Below are 15,265 nucleotides of genomic sequence, written 5' to 3' on the forward strand. Positions count from 1 at the left end.
ACAGAAGGTTAAAACGGATTCAACCCGAAAGCGGATTTTACCTGCAAGATATACCGGTATACGGGTACAGGTAGTGTACCCCTTCAAGTAAAATGTCCATGCAACTATACCCGTAGACTTAACCGGCGGGGATTAGTAACGATTGTTTACAAAGATGGCTGGCTCGGCAGCAAGGTTCCTTCTTCAGAAATACGTTTACTGCATTGTTTAAAGGGGCTAGGTCACGCTATTTTAGGTTCATTTCCAAAATCACGGCCACATAACAACTGAGAATGATTTTGATATAGACTGATATAAATTTGAAACAAGGTGGGCCGACATTTTTCAAATTTACTCAAATTTAATCAATTTCAATGCTCTCCAGTTTTGTCCATCCATGTCCCTTCTTGGCTTCCCTGTGTTTTGTTAGAGTTCTTATATAGTTTTGAACAGTCATTTTGATATTTTAGTTAATTCTATGACCATTTGAATCAGTGCTGAAATTGCCTTAAATTGCGTGACCTAGCCCCTTTAAGAAAGGGTATCAAATATATGCAAATCCTAATGTCTCTATTATCATTCTTTTTTTTTTCCCAAATTTTTATCTTTGTCTTTTTAATGAAGCCTGGAGGCATACTACCAAGGATCCCCTAACCCGCCTTATCTCATTTTTTGGACCTTGGGGCCTACGTTTCAGCTTCCAGATCTCCCATGGTATTATTATTGAGGATTCCAAGAGATGGAAAAATCCTGCTCAAGGCCTTTGAACTTTTTAAACTTCAAAGGCCTTGAGCAAGATTTTTCCATCTCCTTGATCTTCATCGATCGGAACATAACAACTGAATTCTCCAGATAATTAGATCATTTTAAAAGATCATTTGTTTTAAGTTAAATAAAATTATCTTCCTTTCTTCAATGAATCGGCATTGTTTTATTGAAGCTAAGCAGCTACCTGGCAACATCACAAGATGCAAACTAAACTACTAAAATTTATAGCAATTTTAAAAACAAAACTACACGGTATAAACTATCATGCATTCAGTCACTAAAAGGTCTTTTAAGCATTATAAAGAAAATTGTATGCGACATTTTGGCAGCTTACCAGCTTAAAAAGCTTGTGTAAGTTCCAAAGGTCTTCAACGATAAGGTTAAGTAAAGTTAAGAAGGCATAACCATGCATAGCAATAAATTGTGCAAATCATCGTGTTTGATATTTTTACAAGGCAGCAGTCCATAATCAGGAGAGTCCATCTTCACCACCGGGTCTCTTCGTCAACACACGTGTACACGATTCCATTTTTGGAAGGCTTAATATTGTTCATACAATGAAATTACTTAATTACTTTTTAAGATGACACGGTGCTGCACACGCAATGCTTTCTCTTTCAGTTACTAAACTAAACTGCTGACTTTGTCTACTCCTGAACTTGTTCATCGATGAGAACATAACAACTGAATGCTCCAGATAATTAGATTTTTGTAAAGTACGATATTAGCCAGATTAGTACCCATCATGGTTGGCACTGCAAGCCAAAGCGAAGTCGCTCTCGTTCCTTGAGGGTTCACACTGCTGGAGCTCATCCCGGTTTCTGTAGAATGAAGCGACTGAGACTTTTACTACTCATCCCTGGACGGGACGCTAGACCAAAGCATGCTCGTTCCCTGCAGTATGTCGCCGTTGACCATCTGTACACGTGCACCCGAGTGAGACGAGACAGTGCTTTGCAAAGTTTCCTGTCTTGGAAAACAGCAAAGCGACAACGCTGAGCCTTCAACCAGTCTGGCACACTGACTGAGCTTCAAGGCACAACTGCTCGCACAGGAGATCAAACACTTTTACTTCTTTTAAAAAATTTTCTTGGTTAGAAAATCTGAAACTATTTACGTTTAATTATTTTAACACGTATATGAACTCAATAAAAGACTCTTAAACCTCGTTCATTACTTGTCTCAAGGCTATGCTCACAGTTATATTGTTGTTTTATGTTGTCAACTAGCTGTGTATCAGTATAAGTTGCAAACGACAGGTTGGTGATCGGTTCAGGTTAATCCTTACTTTGGTTGTTGTTTTTTGGAAGAATGCGATCCGTGTCATTCACAATGCCCTTTTTTCCCGCGATCTGCCTCTCGTGACAACTTTATATTGTCGTCAGTTGCATGTTCATTTTATCTAAAAAATACTACATGGTAAGGAACTCACGATACAAGATTTAGAGTATCCAAGACTTTGGCCCTCATCAGTTATGGTCAAGGAAGACAGAATCAACGGCAGACATTATTTCTAAGAACCAGCCGGTTTAATCTAGAGTTTTAACGATAAACAATCTCAAAGACAGAATCTCGGGAGAAGGGGCAGGGGTGGAGAATAAATGAAAGGAATGTGCCGTGAGGAATTTCAAACTTTGAGACTTACGTGGAGGTAATCATTTATGTTCTATTCCTGATAAAGATTTCACGATCAAATAAGATAATCATATGTTGCCAGGTTACATTATTGAAGGACTTAAGGTTCTATATTTCTACTAAAGAATGCCGTTGTCCGCGATAATCTTGAGTCAGTCCAGTTCATACTTCAAACAAGCCAGTCAGAAATGAGTGTCGAATGTCGCTCTCGGGTTTGCGTGATGATCCAGCTTCTTTCTTGTGCCAAATGCCACTTTGCCAGCATCTTCTTCTTCAAGGCCACCGTTGTCGCTTTCTTCAAAGCCAAATTTGACTGATCGAGGTTCAGCTGACTCTTTTGGCTGCTCATGAATAGTAGCAACTTCAAAGCCTACTTCTCCACTCTCCTTTCTTGCATCAAATGCCACTTTGTCAGCATCTTCTTCTTCAAGGCCACCGTTGTCGCTTTCTTCAAAGCCAAATTTGACTGATCGAGGTTCAGCTGACTCTTTTGGCTGCTCATGAATAGTAGCAACTTCAAAGCTTACTGCTCCACTCTCCTTTCTTGCGTCAAATGCCACTTTGTCAGCATCTTCTTCGTCAAGGCCACCATTGTTGCTTTGTTCATAGCCAAAGTTGACTGATCGAGGTTCAACTGACGCTTTTGTAGCAAGTTCAAAGCTTACTGGTCTACTTTTCTTTCTTGTTTTAAATGCCACTTTGTCAGCATCTTCTTCTTCAAGGCCACCGTTGTCGCTTTCTTCAAAGCCAAAGTTGATTGATCGAGGTTTAACTGACTCTTTTGGCTGGGCATGAATAGTAGCAATTGCAAAGCTTACTGATCTACTTTTCTTTCTTGCTTTAAATGCCACTTTCTCAGCATCTTCTTCTTCAAGGCCACCGTTGTCGCTTTCTTCAAAGCCAAAGTTGACTGATCGAGGTTCAGCTGACTCTTTTGGCTGCTCATGAATAGTAGCAACTTCAAAGCTTACGGCTTCACTCTCCTTTCTTGCTTTAAATGCCACTTTGTCAGCATCTTCTTCTTCAAGGCCATCGTGGTCGCTTTCTTCAAAGCCAAATTTGATTGATAGAGGTTCAACTGATTCTTTTGTAGCAAGTTCAAAGCTTACTGATCCACTCTCCTTTCTTGTTTTAAATACCACTTTGTCAGCATCTTCTTCTTCAAGGCCACCATTGTCGCTTTCTTCAAAGCCAGAGTTGACTGATCGAGGTTTAACTGACTCTTTCGGCTCCTCATGAAAAGTAACAAGTTCAAAACTTACTGATCTACTTTTCTTTCTTGCTTTAAATGCCACTTTGTCAGCATCTTCTTCTTCAAGGCCACCGTTGTCGCTTTCTTCAAAGCCAAAGTTGACTGATCGAGGTTTAACTGACTCTTTCGGCTCCCCATGAATAGTAACAAGTTCAAAACTTACTGCCCCACTCTCGTTTAACGTACTAGATACTGATGGCATGTTAAAATTACCAGTTTGGACTTGTTCATTCAGCAAATTTTTCCCTGTCATTCCTCGTATTTCGTTGTGGAGGTCATTAAGAGGCAAAAGCAACGCCAGGCAACACGAAAGAGACCATTGTGGATTTTTACGCCACTCTTTAATAAAGCGGAGAAAATACCTGCCGTACTGGACTAAAAAAAGAAGAAAAAGAAAAAAAAAGAAGTGAATACGTTTGTATGGTATCGCAAGTGAACGAGAAGCACAACAACGGAGCTTGGTATTTTGCAAAATGCATATTTCGCCCGACTGTTTTTTTCCCCCAGTGGTTGTAAATGCCCGGATGTTTGTTCGTGTCACTGTATTCCAATCATATTGTAAGATGCTGAAGTGTTTTCGATCGAAATTGAGTAAAAATTTCTAGAAAAACTTACTTTGTTTTAGTAAAGTAACACAACTCGTAAGATGGTTTAAAAAAGAACGCTAAGCATAGTTGAGCTTTGCCACCTAGCCTCTTTAGTCCGGAAGCCAGGACCCTAAAAGAAGGGTTTCGTACAATGATCGGGTCAGAAATGGTTTGATAGCGGATTTTGATAGAACAAGACCTGCTGATCAATGTCAGCTAGTTAGTAGAGTTGATTTGTGGTATAGATCACAAGTTAAGCGGCTATTTTAATAGGCCACCCCTTGAAATTCATGGAAACGAGGCTGAGATACAAGACCACTGATAATACGTATATTAAACGTTTATTTTGGCCTGAATCTACAAATATCGTTACACCTTTGTAGCACGAATCTTAATCATGTTCAGATTGCTTAAAATGAGGTCACGTGACCGAACACGTGACAGCTGCAAGGTCAAAAATGGTGTTTTATAGCTTTTACTAGCCTATTTTAACGTCTTCTTTACCATAAATGTGTTAATTATTCATAGATATTCTGATATTTTATACTTACTGTTGGTACATTACACACTTTAAGACAAATTCTAGCTTATTGAGACTGAAACAATAACAGAATGACAAGTTTTCTCTCATTTCCGTGTCAACATGAAAATGAGACTCATTCCGGTAGTTTCTGTTTACGGCGTTATCTGCAATTGTTTATCAAGAGAAACCTCTAATATCGTTACTTCTTAACAAATTATATCTCAATCATGCTCAAACTTTGCAAAGCAAGGTCACGTGACCGAGCACGTGACCCCAGACAAGCCAAAACATCTATTTCAGTGCTAAAAGATGCCTATTAAATCGCCCAGAACGCATATACGTCGATACTTATGTTATCTTACAAAATCTGTTGTTTGCAATACACTTTTTGTCAGTGAAATGAAATGCTGTATAGAAGATTACTAATAGCAATATTTCTGCCTTTATAAATTTGCTCTGTAGAAAATATACGTCAAACATTAAACAATTCAACAGTTCGAGAGCCTTTTTACTCCTCGTCGCTTTCTTCAGAGTCACTTATGCAGGTAACACCATGCGGGTTTTTACATACTTCATCATCTGCCATGCAGTAGCATCCTTCAGTACAAGAAAGCCCTGTGTTGTTGCAGGAGCAGTTTCGCAAGCAGTAAGACGTCTTGCACTTACACGTCGTCAGTTCGAGGAGACTTTCCGGAGCCGGTGCTTTTGTCATTAGCATTGGTAAAAAATGCTTTTCATCCCTCACTCATCCATGACTCTCTGGTGACTCAAGATCTTGCATCGCTTCAAGAGCATGCCTCCAGACGAAGGCCTGGTAGTTTGATCGCTTTTGATGTTGAAGTAGACAATCAGACGTCGGTGGAAGCATTTCGTTTTTCTGCTTTTTCTGGCAGAACATGAAGTAACGCAGCTCATCTACGGTGCTTGCCTTTTTGGATGTCGTATATAGACTGCAAACAAAGGCTTCGCATTTGCCGGCTGTGGTTACGTTCAATTCTTGTTCCTCTCCGAGATGAGACACGCTATCCTGGTGGTCAGTACTACGACAAAAACTATTCCAAGCCTTCTTCTTCCCGATACCCGCCAAAACGCTGGTCGAATCACAGCCCGTGATTGCATGGAATCCAGGAAGAGATCTACAAAGCTTTTCACCCAAAGCATGGGCGATGTCATGCACTGGAATCATTCGTTGTCGGTCCTTCAATCCGGTGCGAAACCACAATTCTGGACATCCCAAACTTCTAAAGTGGCTAACGCTTAGGATAAGGACATCAGTATCAGGCGACTGGATAACAAGTCGTCTATCTGTTCTTGCTGCGTACTTGGCATGCAATATCATCCTGGTGTCAGCCTCTTCATGATTTGATCGGAGTGCCTGGACCTCTCTGCACTGACCTCTTGTCACAGTCACCGCTTTCTCGCCATCTCTGAAGCCACCCCCAATCACAAGCTCCTTCTGTGGGGGAAGCTGATGTTCACCGAGTCTGCAGAGCGCAGCCGACAGGAAATCGCACAGGTAAACCTGGTATTGGAAATATGTAGCACACATTTGAGAATTGGAATCTCTTATGAATGGTTACACTCAAAGGCAAAAAATGTTGATGTCCAATTCACATTGCTGGTAACGAAAGTTCAGTTTCAGTGTAAAACTTGTTAACTAAAATAATCTAAGCCTTACCTTATTCTTGGGATTGGAAATGTACTTTCCCCATTGCCTGGGGACTGGAGTGGTAGGACCTCCTATCCGCACTTCAAGACCAACGGATGCTCCTCGTCGTTCCCGCTCTCCTTCCTTTATGGAGTTCTCCCAGTATTGGTCAAAGACTACATGGACTTGCACACAGTTGTTTGAAAAGAGCGGGGCAGTGAAGATGTTGTAGTACGTTTCAGAAAGATCCCCAAAGGTACTTGTTCCGGCAGATTTTGACATTTGTATGATAGCCATGCCGTCGATGATAACAACAGTTGGATTAGGTAATGCTGTTAGTTGCTGAACCACGTTAACGTCTTTCTCCAGAAGAGAGCATAGGACGCTCTTTGTCCCTTTTCTTAGACTCCCATCTGCGTTTGCGAGTGAATATGGTACTGGAGACAATTCAAAGCTTAGCACATCTTTCAGAGAGATCTGTCGCGTGTTCGATACGATAAGGAGCCTGCCAAACAAGTCCCTATCCGCGTTAACAGTGACAAGCTTGTCGCTGGATTTGACGTGGATCTTCTTATTTGCGCTGCTGAACGTCTTGATCTTCATGTTGGGTATTGGTTCCCAGAAACCAACGGCATTGCTATTAATACGCTGCTCGACGAAGGCCCTCATTTGCTGCCGGCCTTTCTCGGTACTGTGAACAAGGGTCTGGGCAACATCTTCCGGAAGAACTACTCCAGTAGCAATGTTGAGAAGCGCATCCGAATCGAGATTAAAAGGATTTGTCATCAAGCCTGAAGAAAAACAACTGATCATCTTCTTGACATCTTCTTCGTCTCGTCGAACTCTTCTTGGAGCTGCTTCCTTGTGCGATGCTTGTCCCCCATCTTGAAGGCCGAACATGGCTTTCAGAGCAGATTTAATAGATGCTCGCTCGTGTATTGTTAAAAACCACCGCTCAAGAGCCGACGGACTTTGTGATATCCCGATCACTCCTCCGCTTGATTTCGAGTCAGCATTGATCGACTGCTCCAGGGCCATGTCAGTGGACACTTGTGAAAAGGGCTGCCCTGAACGACTTATGGAATGATTCCCCTCAGCAAACTCCTTATAGACTTCCGGGTGAGTTACTTCCAGTTTCTGCATATCGGCGAGATAAACAGGTAGGTAGCGAGCATAGTTCTGCCTGTCCATGGCAAAAAATTGAGGTAACATTGCTGCAGTACTGAAAAGATGCAACTTCCAATTTCCGGTTCTCTCTGCCTTTAGAAACTGTAAAAGGGTAGTGACCATAGAGCAATACTCATCCCAAAACGCAAATAGGTTGGACCTTACTTGATTCTCTGATTTAAAGATGGCGAATAGATCCGTGATTTCCGTCAGATCTGTTGTTATCTTTCTCACACTCTCTCGTGCGCTCTCTTTGTCGCCCTCCACCGCTCGAACGCAGTCCACAATCTTGTGCAAAACGGGTTCTTCTGGGATCTTTTCATCCCGTGACTCGTACCAGAGAATAAAAGCATCCCACATGAGACGGAAGAACACTTCTAAACAGAGCTTGTGTGCCCTTATTCCTCGGTTGTAAGATTTCCCTTTCATTAAAGCGGACGTCGAACCAGCAGCGTATACGCCTGACTCAATCAAGAGGTCGTCAAGTCCAGAATCAGCGAATTTCTTCCCTAACAGTGAAAGAAAGTTCAGAACAATATGAAATCCGCCCATGCGTACCACTACATTGGAGAACTCGTTAGGAAATCTCCACTGTATTTCCTTCGCCTTGCTATATATGGAAAGGTCAAAGGTTATCACGGCGTCGGCTTGACCCATCGCGGTACTTATCTTCTGTGCATGTTTCAGCACTGTGTATATGGTCGAAAAGTCATTAGATGATCCATCGATCATTGGACAGTACTGGCATCTCAGGATAGAGAATGGCGCTAAATCCTGCCCAACTTGGAATTGATTGCTTTTCCCATACATCTGCAACGACAGCTTCTCCAAATTTCTTGGGACAGAGCCGAAGAAGAGTCCAGATGAAATCAGTTTTTCGAGAGGTGCCTGTTTCATTGTTCAAATCATCATACCACTTCATGTCAACAGAGCCAACGTGATCAGTTACAGCTGGACGTCTTCCTCGAACTGCACACTGTTCGATGTCGTACACCGTCCCCGTTGCCTGTAATGAACGTCGCTTTGGTCTCTGTTCTACTGGGCTGGGAGGTGGATCTGGACCAAAGGTTCTGTTCTGATAAATAACCATGGTGGTTGCATGCGTAGTATTCTTCCCGTCGATAGTCTCCTCATTTAAATCATTATTATCGGCAGCAATCTGTACAAACGAACCAGCCTTTATTACAGTTGGTATGACAGTACCGAACTCTTCAGCCTTGGCAAGCACGTCCTCTGCAATACTTGTATTCATTGCGCGCATCTCATCGTAGGAGACGCAATGTCCCATTCTGTTTAGCAGTTCGATAAGCCGCTTAGATGTTGTCAGATGATGAACACATATAGCTAAGCTGGTGTGCTTAGGAAGCTTAACACGTCCCTTGGAATTGCAATGGATGATATCTTGTGCGATACTGAGGATTTGTCGTCCGTCTTCAATTGCGGTAGACTGGTTCAACGCATTAGAGGGTCTAGCCCGCTTATCTGAGAACACGAGCTGCTTGATTAGTAAATACAGAGAGTCCGGGATGAGTTGTCTGGCGGTCTCCATGCTGACGTCTTGAGTATTTAGTGGTTTGGTGTTAATGCCTGTACATTTCTTTATCTCTTGTTTGATTAAGCTTGCCACACGACGTATTTCACTTGACTGTGGTGTTTCATTGCCGTCGTTGACGCTTATGTTTCCATTTTCGGGGCTCTGAAATACTGCCCATGCGTTTAGAACATCTTGAATGTTAACGGTACTTGCATAGACAAGTTCAGATTTACTGCGGTCGGCTGGCTGATGGAAGACAATCGAAGTGGAAAAATGCTTTTGCAAGCGTATTTTTAGATTTTGAGTGTTGTAACTTTCCGGACTATCAGCGCCTTTGTGTGTGAGAATTTCCTGATATTTGCTTAATAGAGACATCATATCGTATGCTCTGCCTTGTTTGATACCAGCAGCTAGATCAAATACAAGGTCTTGAAAAGCCCTTTCGTGAGGTGAATCTAGGGCTTCTCCTTTGGGCAGGCTAAGCGTGGTTTTCTTACTGACATATGTAGCGAAACAGTTCTTATGGTACTTTGCCTCTGCTGCGATGAGGTCTCCATTCACACCATCTAAAATGTGTAACATAGAGGTATCTCCTTTTCTTTCAGCCGCTATTCGGATGCTTTCACAGGCCTCGAATGTGCATAGATTGATAAGATCTCTACTCTTTTTATGAGTCTTATTTTTACAAATGAAACACCTCGACCAATCAACTGGGGCCATTGCTGAACGAATAGTCCTACTAGAGATGACGTCGACTTCCTTTCGGCGGCTTGTATGCTGTAAAGCATCGCTAGGCGTTTTATAGCGAATATTTTGGTCACTTGTGTATGATGCATAACAAGTTGAGTGCCAATGAATTCCCGTGCCGGCGTCATGACTCACAAACCTTGCCCGCACTTCCTCGTCACGACGCTGTTCCGTTGCATTTATCGCTTTTTCAATAGAGTCTTCCTTTGCCTTTCTAAGTGGTTCCCCTGGGCGGTCAGTCTGGCAAATAATACACAATGTGCTACGGGACAGTTTTCTTTTTCTCGATTTTGGAAGTAACGGTATGGCTAAGCCCTCAGGAAAGGAACCTTTATCAGCCATTCTATAATCTAATAACGAATTTTAAAGTAATGTGTCACAAAAAAAAAATTCTATAATCTAATAACGAATTTTAAAGTAATGTGTCACAAAAAAAAAATCAAAGCCAAAAAAGAATATGGCAACCAAATCTAAACATTTTGAAATTTTGTTTGACATTGTGTTCTAAAAGGACATGAAAAACGATTGTCGATTGTTGAAGAAGTCTTTTTTATTATTTTATAAAAAAGTATTAGTTGAAGTAAGTAAGATACAGCTATTCTATAAATGTACTTACAGAGATTGCACTGCTTCGGCCATGGAGGCAGCCATGTTGGATGATATAGCCTCGTTTTGAAGACTCTTGAAAAAGAGGCTACAGCCTCATTTCAGTTTCCCACAAAAGTAACGCTGATACTTGCAAAAACGAGCAACACACTACAGAATACCCGCAATTTCTAACCACAAAATCTATTATTAAGGTACACTAAAGTATAATATACAGTAGATGCCTTAAACAGATCGGCTCCTGCTTTTAGCTACAAGTCAATAATGCAAAAAAGCCCGAAAAAATGTAGAATCAAGTCATGTAGTCATAAATTACAATAAATAACAGCCTTATTTACGGAAGAAGACTTCCTGGGACAGTAACACCTATTGTTGATTTAATAGCCATTTTCTAGTACTCAAAAGTACTGAAATAGATGTTTTGGCTTGTCTGAGGTCACGTGTTCGGTCACGTGACCTTGCTTTGCAAAGTTTGAGCATGATTGAGATATAATTTGTTAAGAAGTAACGATATTAGAGGTTTCTCTTGATAAACAATTGCAGATAACGCCGTAAACAGAAGCTACCGGAATGAACCTCATTTTCATGTTGACACGGAAATGGGAGAAAAATTGTCATTCTGCTATTGTTTCAGTCTCAATAAGCTAGAATTTGTCTTAAAGTGTGTAATGTACCAACAGTAAGTATAAAATACCAGAATATCTATGAATAATTAACACATTTATGGTAATGAAGACGTTAAAATAGGCTAGTAAAAGCTATAAAACACCATTTTTGACCTTGCAGCTGTCATGTGTTCGGTCACGTGACCTCATTTTAAGCAATCTGAACATGATTAAGATTCGTGCTACAAAGGTGTAACGATATTTGTAGATTCAGGCCAAAATAAACGTTTAATTTACGTATTATCAATGGTCTTGTATCTCAGCCTCGTTTCCATGAATTTCAAGGGGTGGCCTATTAAAATAGCAGCTTAACTTGTGATCTATACCACAAATCAACTCTACTAACTAGCTGACATTGATCAGCAGGTCTTGTTCTATCAAAATCCGCTATCAAACCTTTTCTGACCTGATCATTGTACGAAACCCTTCTTTTAGGGTCCTGGCTTCCGGACTACTTTGTTTGAGTTGGCTAAATTTAAGGAAGGTGTCTGCTAATTCAAAGGTATTTTTGCGCGGTTTACTGAATATGCGGGAAAAGAAGATCTTGACAAGTGTTATTGAAATCCAAAGAGATAATTGGGTGTAACACGTATTTTTCGCAGATAATTAATCAAGAATATTTGTAAACCGCTTTAAATACAAAGCAATGTATGAAGTTTTTGTTTCTAAATTGAAGCTTAATTGACTCTGAAAAATGCGTGTTTACCCAAAATTTTTTCTTCGGAAACAAAGAGCATTTGCCAAGTTCTTCTTTCTCCGCATGGTTTTGAACCGCGCAAAAATATCCCTGTATTAAAAGACACCACCCATACGAGTATCTCGAGATGCGCAGAACGTATGCGCGATAGCAATAGTAGGCACCGTCCTTAAGTTGAAAATTTCACTTTGACATTGCAACTCAATCAATCTTTGTTATACCACAAGATGGAAAGTAATGAGCAAACAGATTTTCCTGATGCCAAAGAAGAGTGAATTAGATAAGAGTGTTGTTATAACATGAATGGGCTCCCCAGCACAGTCACAAATAAGTCTATTTTTAGAATACCCTTTCCCGGGAAAATCAGTTGTCATGTCCCTGAAAAAAACATGGCAGAATCAGTCACGCGTGACATGACTTCTTCTGATTGGTTCATATTGGTGGCCCTTTGTTTGTTTCGCGCGCAAAGCGAATCTAGAATAAATCAATTTGTGAGCTGGGGCAAGACCACAAAGTGATAGATGAACATTATTTTCTAATCCACCCTTGTGCCAGAAACTATGACCTCCATGGTTGCCTTTGTCTTTTCTGCAATGAACAACCATCCTCTTAACTAAGTCACTATATTGTAACAATGAACATTTTCTTCATTCGTCATATTTAAGCATGGTGTGCTCATCATTGGGCAAAGTAAATAGTGCCACTCCCCACCCTCTGGGAGATCAAAGTATGGAAACGACTACGTATCTCCGGATCGATCTATAACTAAAGAGGATTATGGGGGCACTTTGAATATAAGTCTGTAAATTTGCTCTCTGATGAAAATTAAAAATAAAGGAATTGGGACCGCAAAGTACAAACCGATTCTTTGTCTCAATCGTAGCGTGGTATCTTCCAAATAAAGTGTACTGCTGTATGTTAGGGTAAGGGCTAAGGTTAGGGTTCGTCCCAACTCTTTTTGATTTAAGCTTAAATACGAACAAAATGCTTACCCACAAGAATTGCAATAACCAGAAAATTTGCTCCAAATACCAATGCGTTGAACATGATATGGTCCATGTATGAGTCCAGCGAGGATTGTGCGCTCTCTACTGGTATTCTACTGACAACACCTATTACGAGGTTGACGAATGTGACGGCAAGGGAAGAAACCATCAGGCTGTTCTCAAATGGTTCCGCTATTGGCCGCTTGAACGCAAAGAGCATACCATAGAGACCTGATATAATTAATGCTAACCCAACGTAGGCTCTGCTCTCACCTCCTATCAGGATAATGCCTGAAGTTAATGTCACCTTTCGAGCCATTTCAACAAGTTCCCAATACCATGTGCGAGTGTTGTAATTTGCGAATAAAAAGCGTAATCCTGTGACAATTTCTGGAATTGGATGCTGGGAATGTGTGGATTCATCGTCGGCTCTGTCGCCATGTTTCTTCAATGACCTTTGGTGCCTCCACAGAACTACCAAAACAGCCAGAGGTAGAAACATGATGTACAAAATACTGCAATATGCAACAATCACAGATCGTCGGTATTCTTGGCTGGAACACTTGACATTAAAGTCAACTTTTAGAAACGTATCGCACTTTTCACGTTTTTCATAAAGGCACAGTGTTTGACAGGCAAGGGGAAGAACATTTGCTGTCTTGGAGAAGGTGTTTAGATAGGTTAGGTAAAGGAAAAAAAAGACTGTTCTGTAGACCAACTGCTTTGTTTCGGAAATTTTCTTCACTTTTTCCGCTTGACTCAGGAAAGTCTTTCTGCTTAATAAGACCTTCCAAACGCCATAAATAATGAATGCTAAAATGACGACTGCAGCATTGATACCGAGAACAGTGAACAATTTTCCAAAAGCATTGACTTTTAGATCTGGAAAGAGACAGTGGATAGGAGCAATCTGGAAAATGTTTAGCTGTAACATCTCAGAATATTTCCCAATAAGCTCGAGAGAGTCTGGCCATTTGATGTATGCAAATGCATCGATAACTCCAAATGTTACCTGGTAGAAACCGATTACAATTTTTAGTCGTCCAAGAATTATATCAACTACGGAGCGATCTTGTTTCTTCTTGGCTTGTTTCCTGCTTCTCCAAACCACAACCACAGCGATTATAATAGTTACTGCTGCCATGATGGAAAGCTGTGCTGTCATCCATGCTGTTGAGGGGCACTCTTTGCATGTCTTCAACTGTTTGTAATATCCATAACTACACACTTCACACAATGGTCCTTCATATCCAGCAAAACATGTGGAGTTCATATCTCCCAGACATGATTTCGGTCTTGGACAGCTATATTCTTGAGGAAGAGGGTATCGGTACTCTATGATGGATTGGTCTCCAACAGAAGAATTCCGCTGTAAGAAGTCGCTGAAGGATTTGTAAAGTTCTTTGTATGTATCGTTCTCCCATTTCCACCAGTAACCCGGATTAAGACTAACCGTACCATTTTCGCATTTTAATCCGGGTCGTTGTTCACATGACTCGCAGGCGTTAAACATGTGCCTTCGAAAATATCCATTCACACAGTAACATGCCCGAAATCCAGCAAACGACTTTGTATCCGACCCTGAGAAAAATGAGAAAGCGCAATTAACTTATGTATTCATTTATTAGTAAAAAAAAAAAAATGACGAAAGATAGTTTAATTTTGTTATCTTATCTTTTCCCTATTGTCTATAAACGTTTCTTATAATTCACTCATATTAACAAATCTATATTTTGCACCAGGCCTCTAATGCTGTTGACATCTTTTACCGAAAAACTGAACTCAAAGATCTAAGAAACTGTTTTGGAACATTGCATGATACTACCACTGAATCCTCTGGAATATACCAATGTATGAAAGACTTGTGGGAACACCCATGGTATTGACATTCTAAAAGGAAATTGCCTTAATTTCTACTTTACAAATTAAGTGAAACAATGCGCAATCTCAATATCGTTTTACTACAGTATTTGACTGCTTTTAAAGAGTTACCCTGACACTTTCATCGTTTGTAGCATATGACAACTTTAAGTATCATATAAATGAGGGTAAAAAAAGGTTTCCTTTTAAAATAGGGGGAAAGAACCTGCAAGTCGATTTTGGCAAGAGAGGGAAAAAAACCGGACCTCCCAGAGTAAAACTGTCGAGTCAGGTTGGGACCGACTGGAACTCAGTCCACATACGATTGCAGTGGTGGGAAGCGCTGTCTATGACCACCATGCCATCCTGACTCCTAGAGTTCCATTTGGTCTCTAGTAGAACTTCATAATTTCTCTGGCACTATGAATCACTAAAGTGGTCGAGATATGAGAGTGTTTAAAAGACAAGTTAGAAAAGTTAGAAAAAGCGTTAAGGAAAAGGTACAAGAAAGGTATGTAACTCTTGATTTTTCATCAAATTTCTTTTGCTGAGACGATGAACGCTCCATGAAGTTAATCAAGAAATATAGTTTTGACTTGGCCTTTTGGCCT

The 15,265-nt window shown here is 40.7% G+C and overlaps 1 protein-coding gene across 1 annotated transcript; it reads right to left on the reverse strand.

The window, feature by feature from the left end:
- Positions 1-906: 906 nt before the first annotated feature.
- Positions 907-13,373, reverse strand: LOC138029079 (uncharacterized). Its single transcript, XM_068876763.1, has 3 exons — positions 12,801-13,373; positions 3,525-4,009; positions 907-3,385 (listed from the first exon to the last, which is right to left on the reverse strand). Coding segments are annotated over exons 2-3 (822 nt in total). The 5' UTR covers positions 3,526-4,009; positions 12,801-13,373; the 3' UTR covers positions 907-2,564.
- Between the last annotated feature and the right edge of the window lie 1,892 nt (positions 13,374-15,265).

This window comes from Montipora capricornis, chromosome 13 (assembly GCF_036669925.1).
Source record: "Montipora capricornis isolate CH-2021 chromosome 13, ASM3666992v2, whole genome shotgun sequence".
NCBI classification, from domain to species: Eukaryota; Metazoa; Cnidaria; class Anthozoa; order Scleractinia; family Acroporidae; genus Montipora; species Montipora capricornis.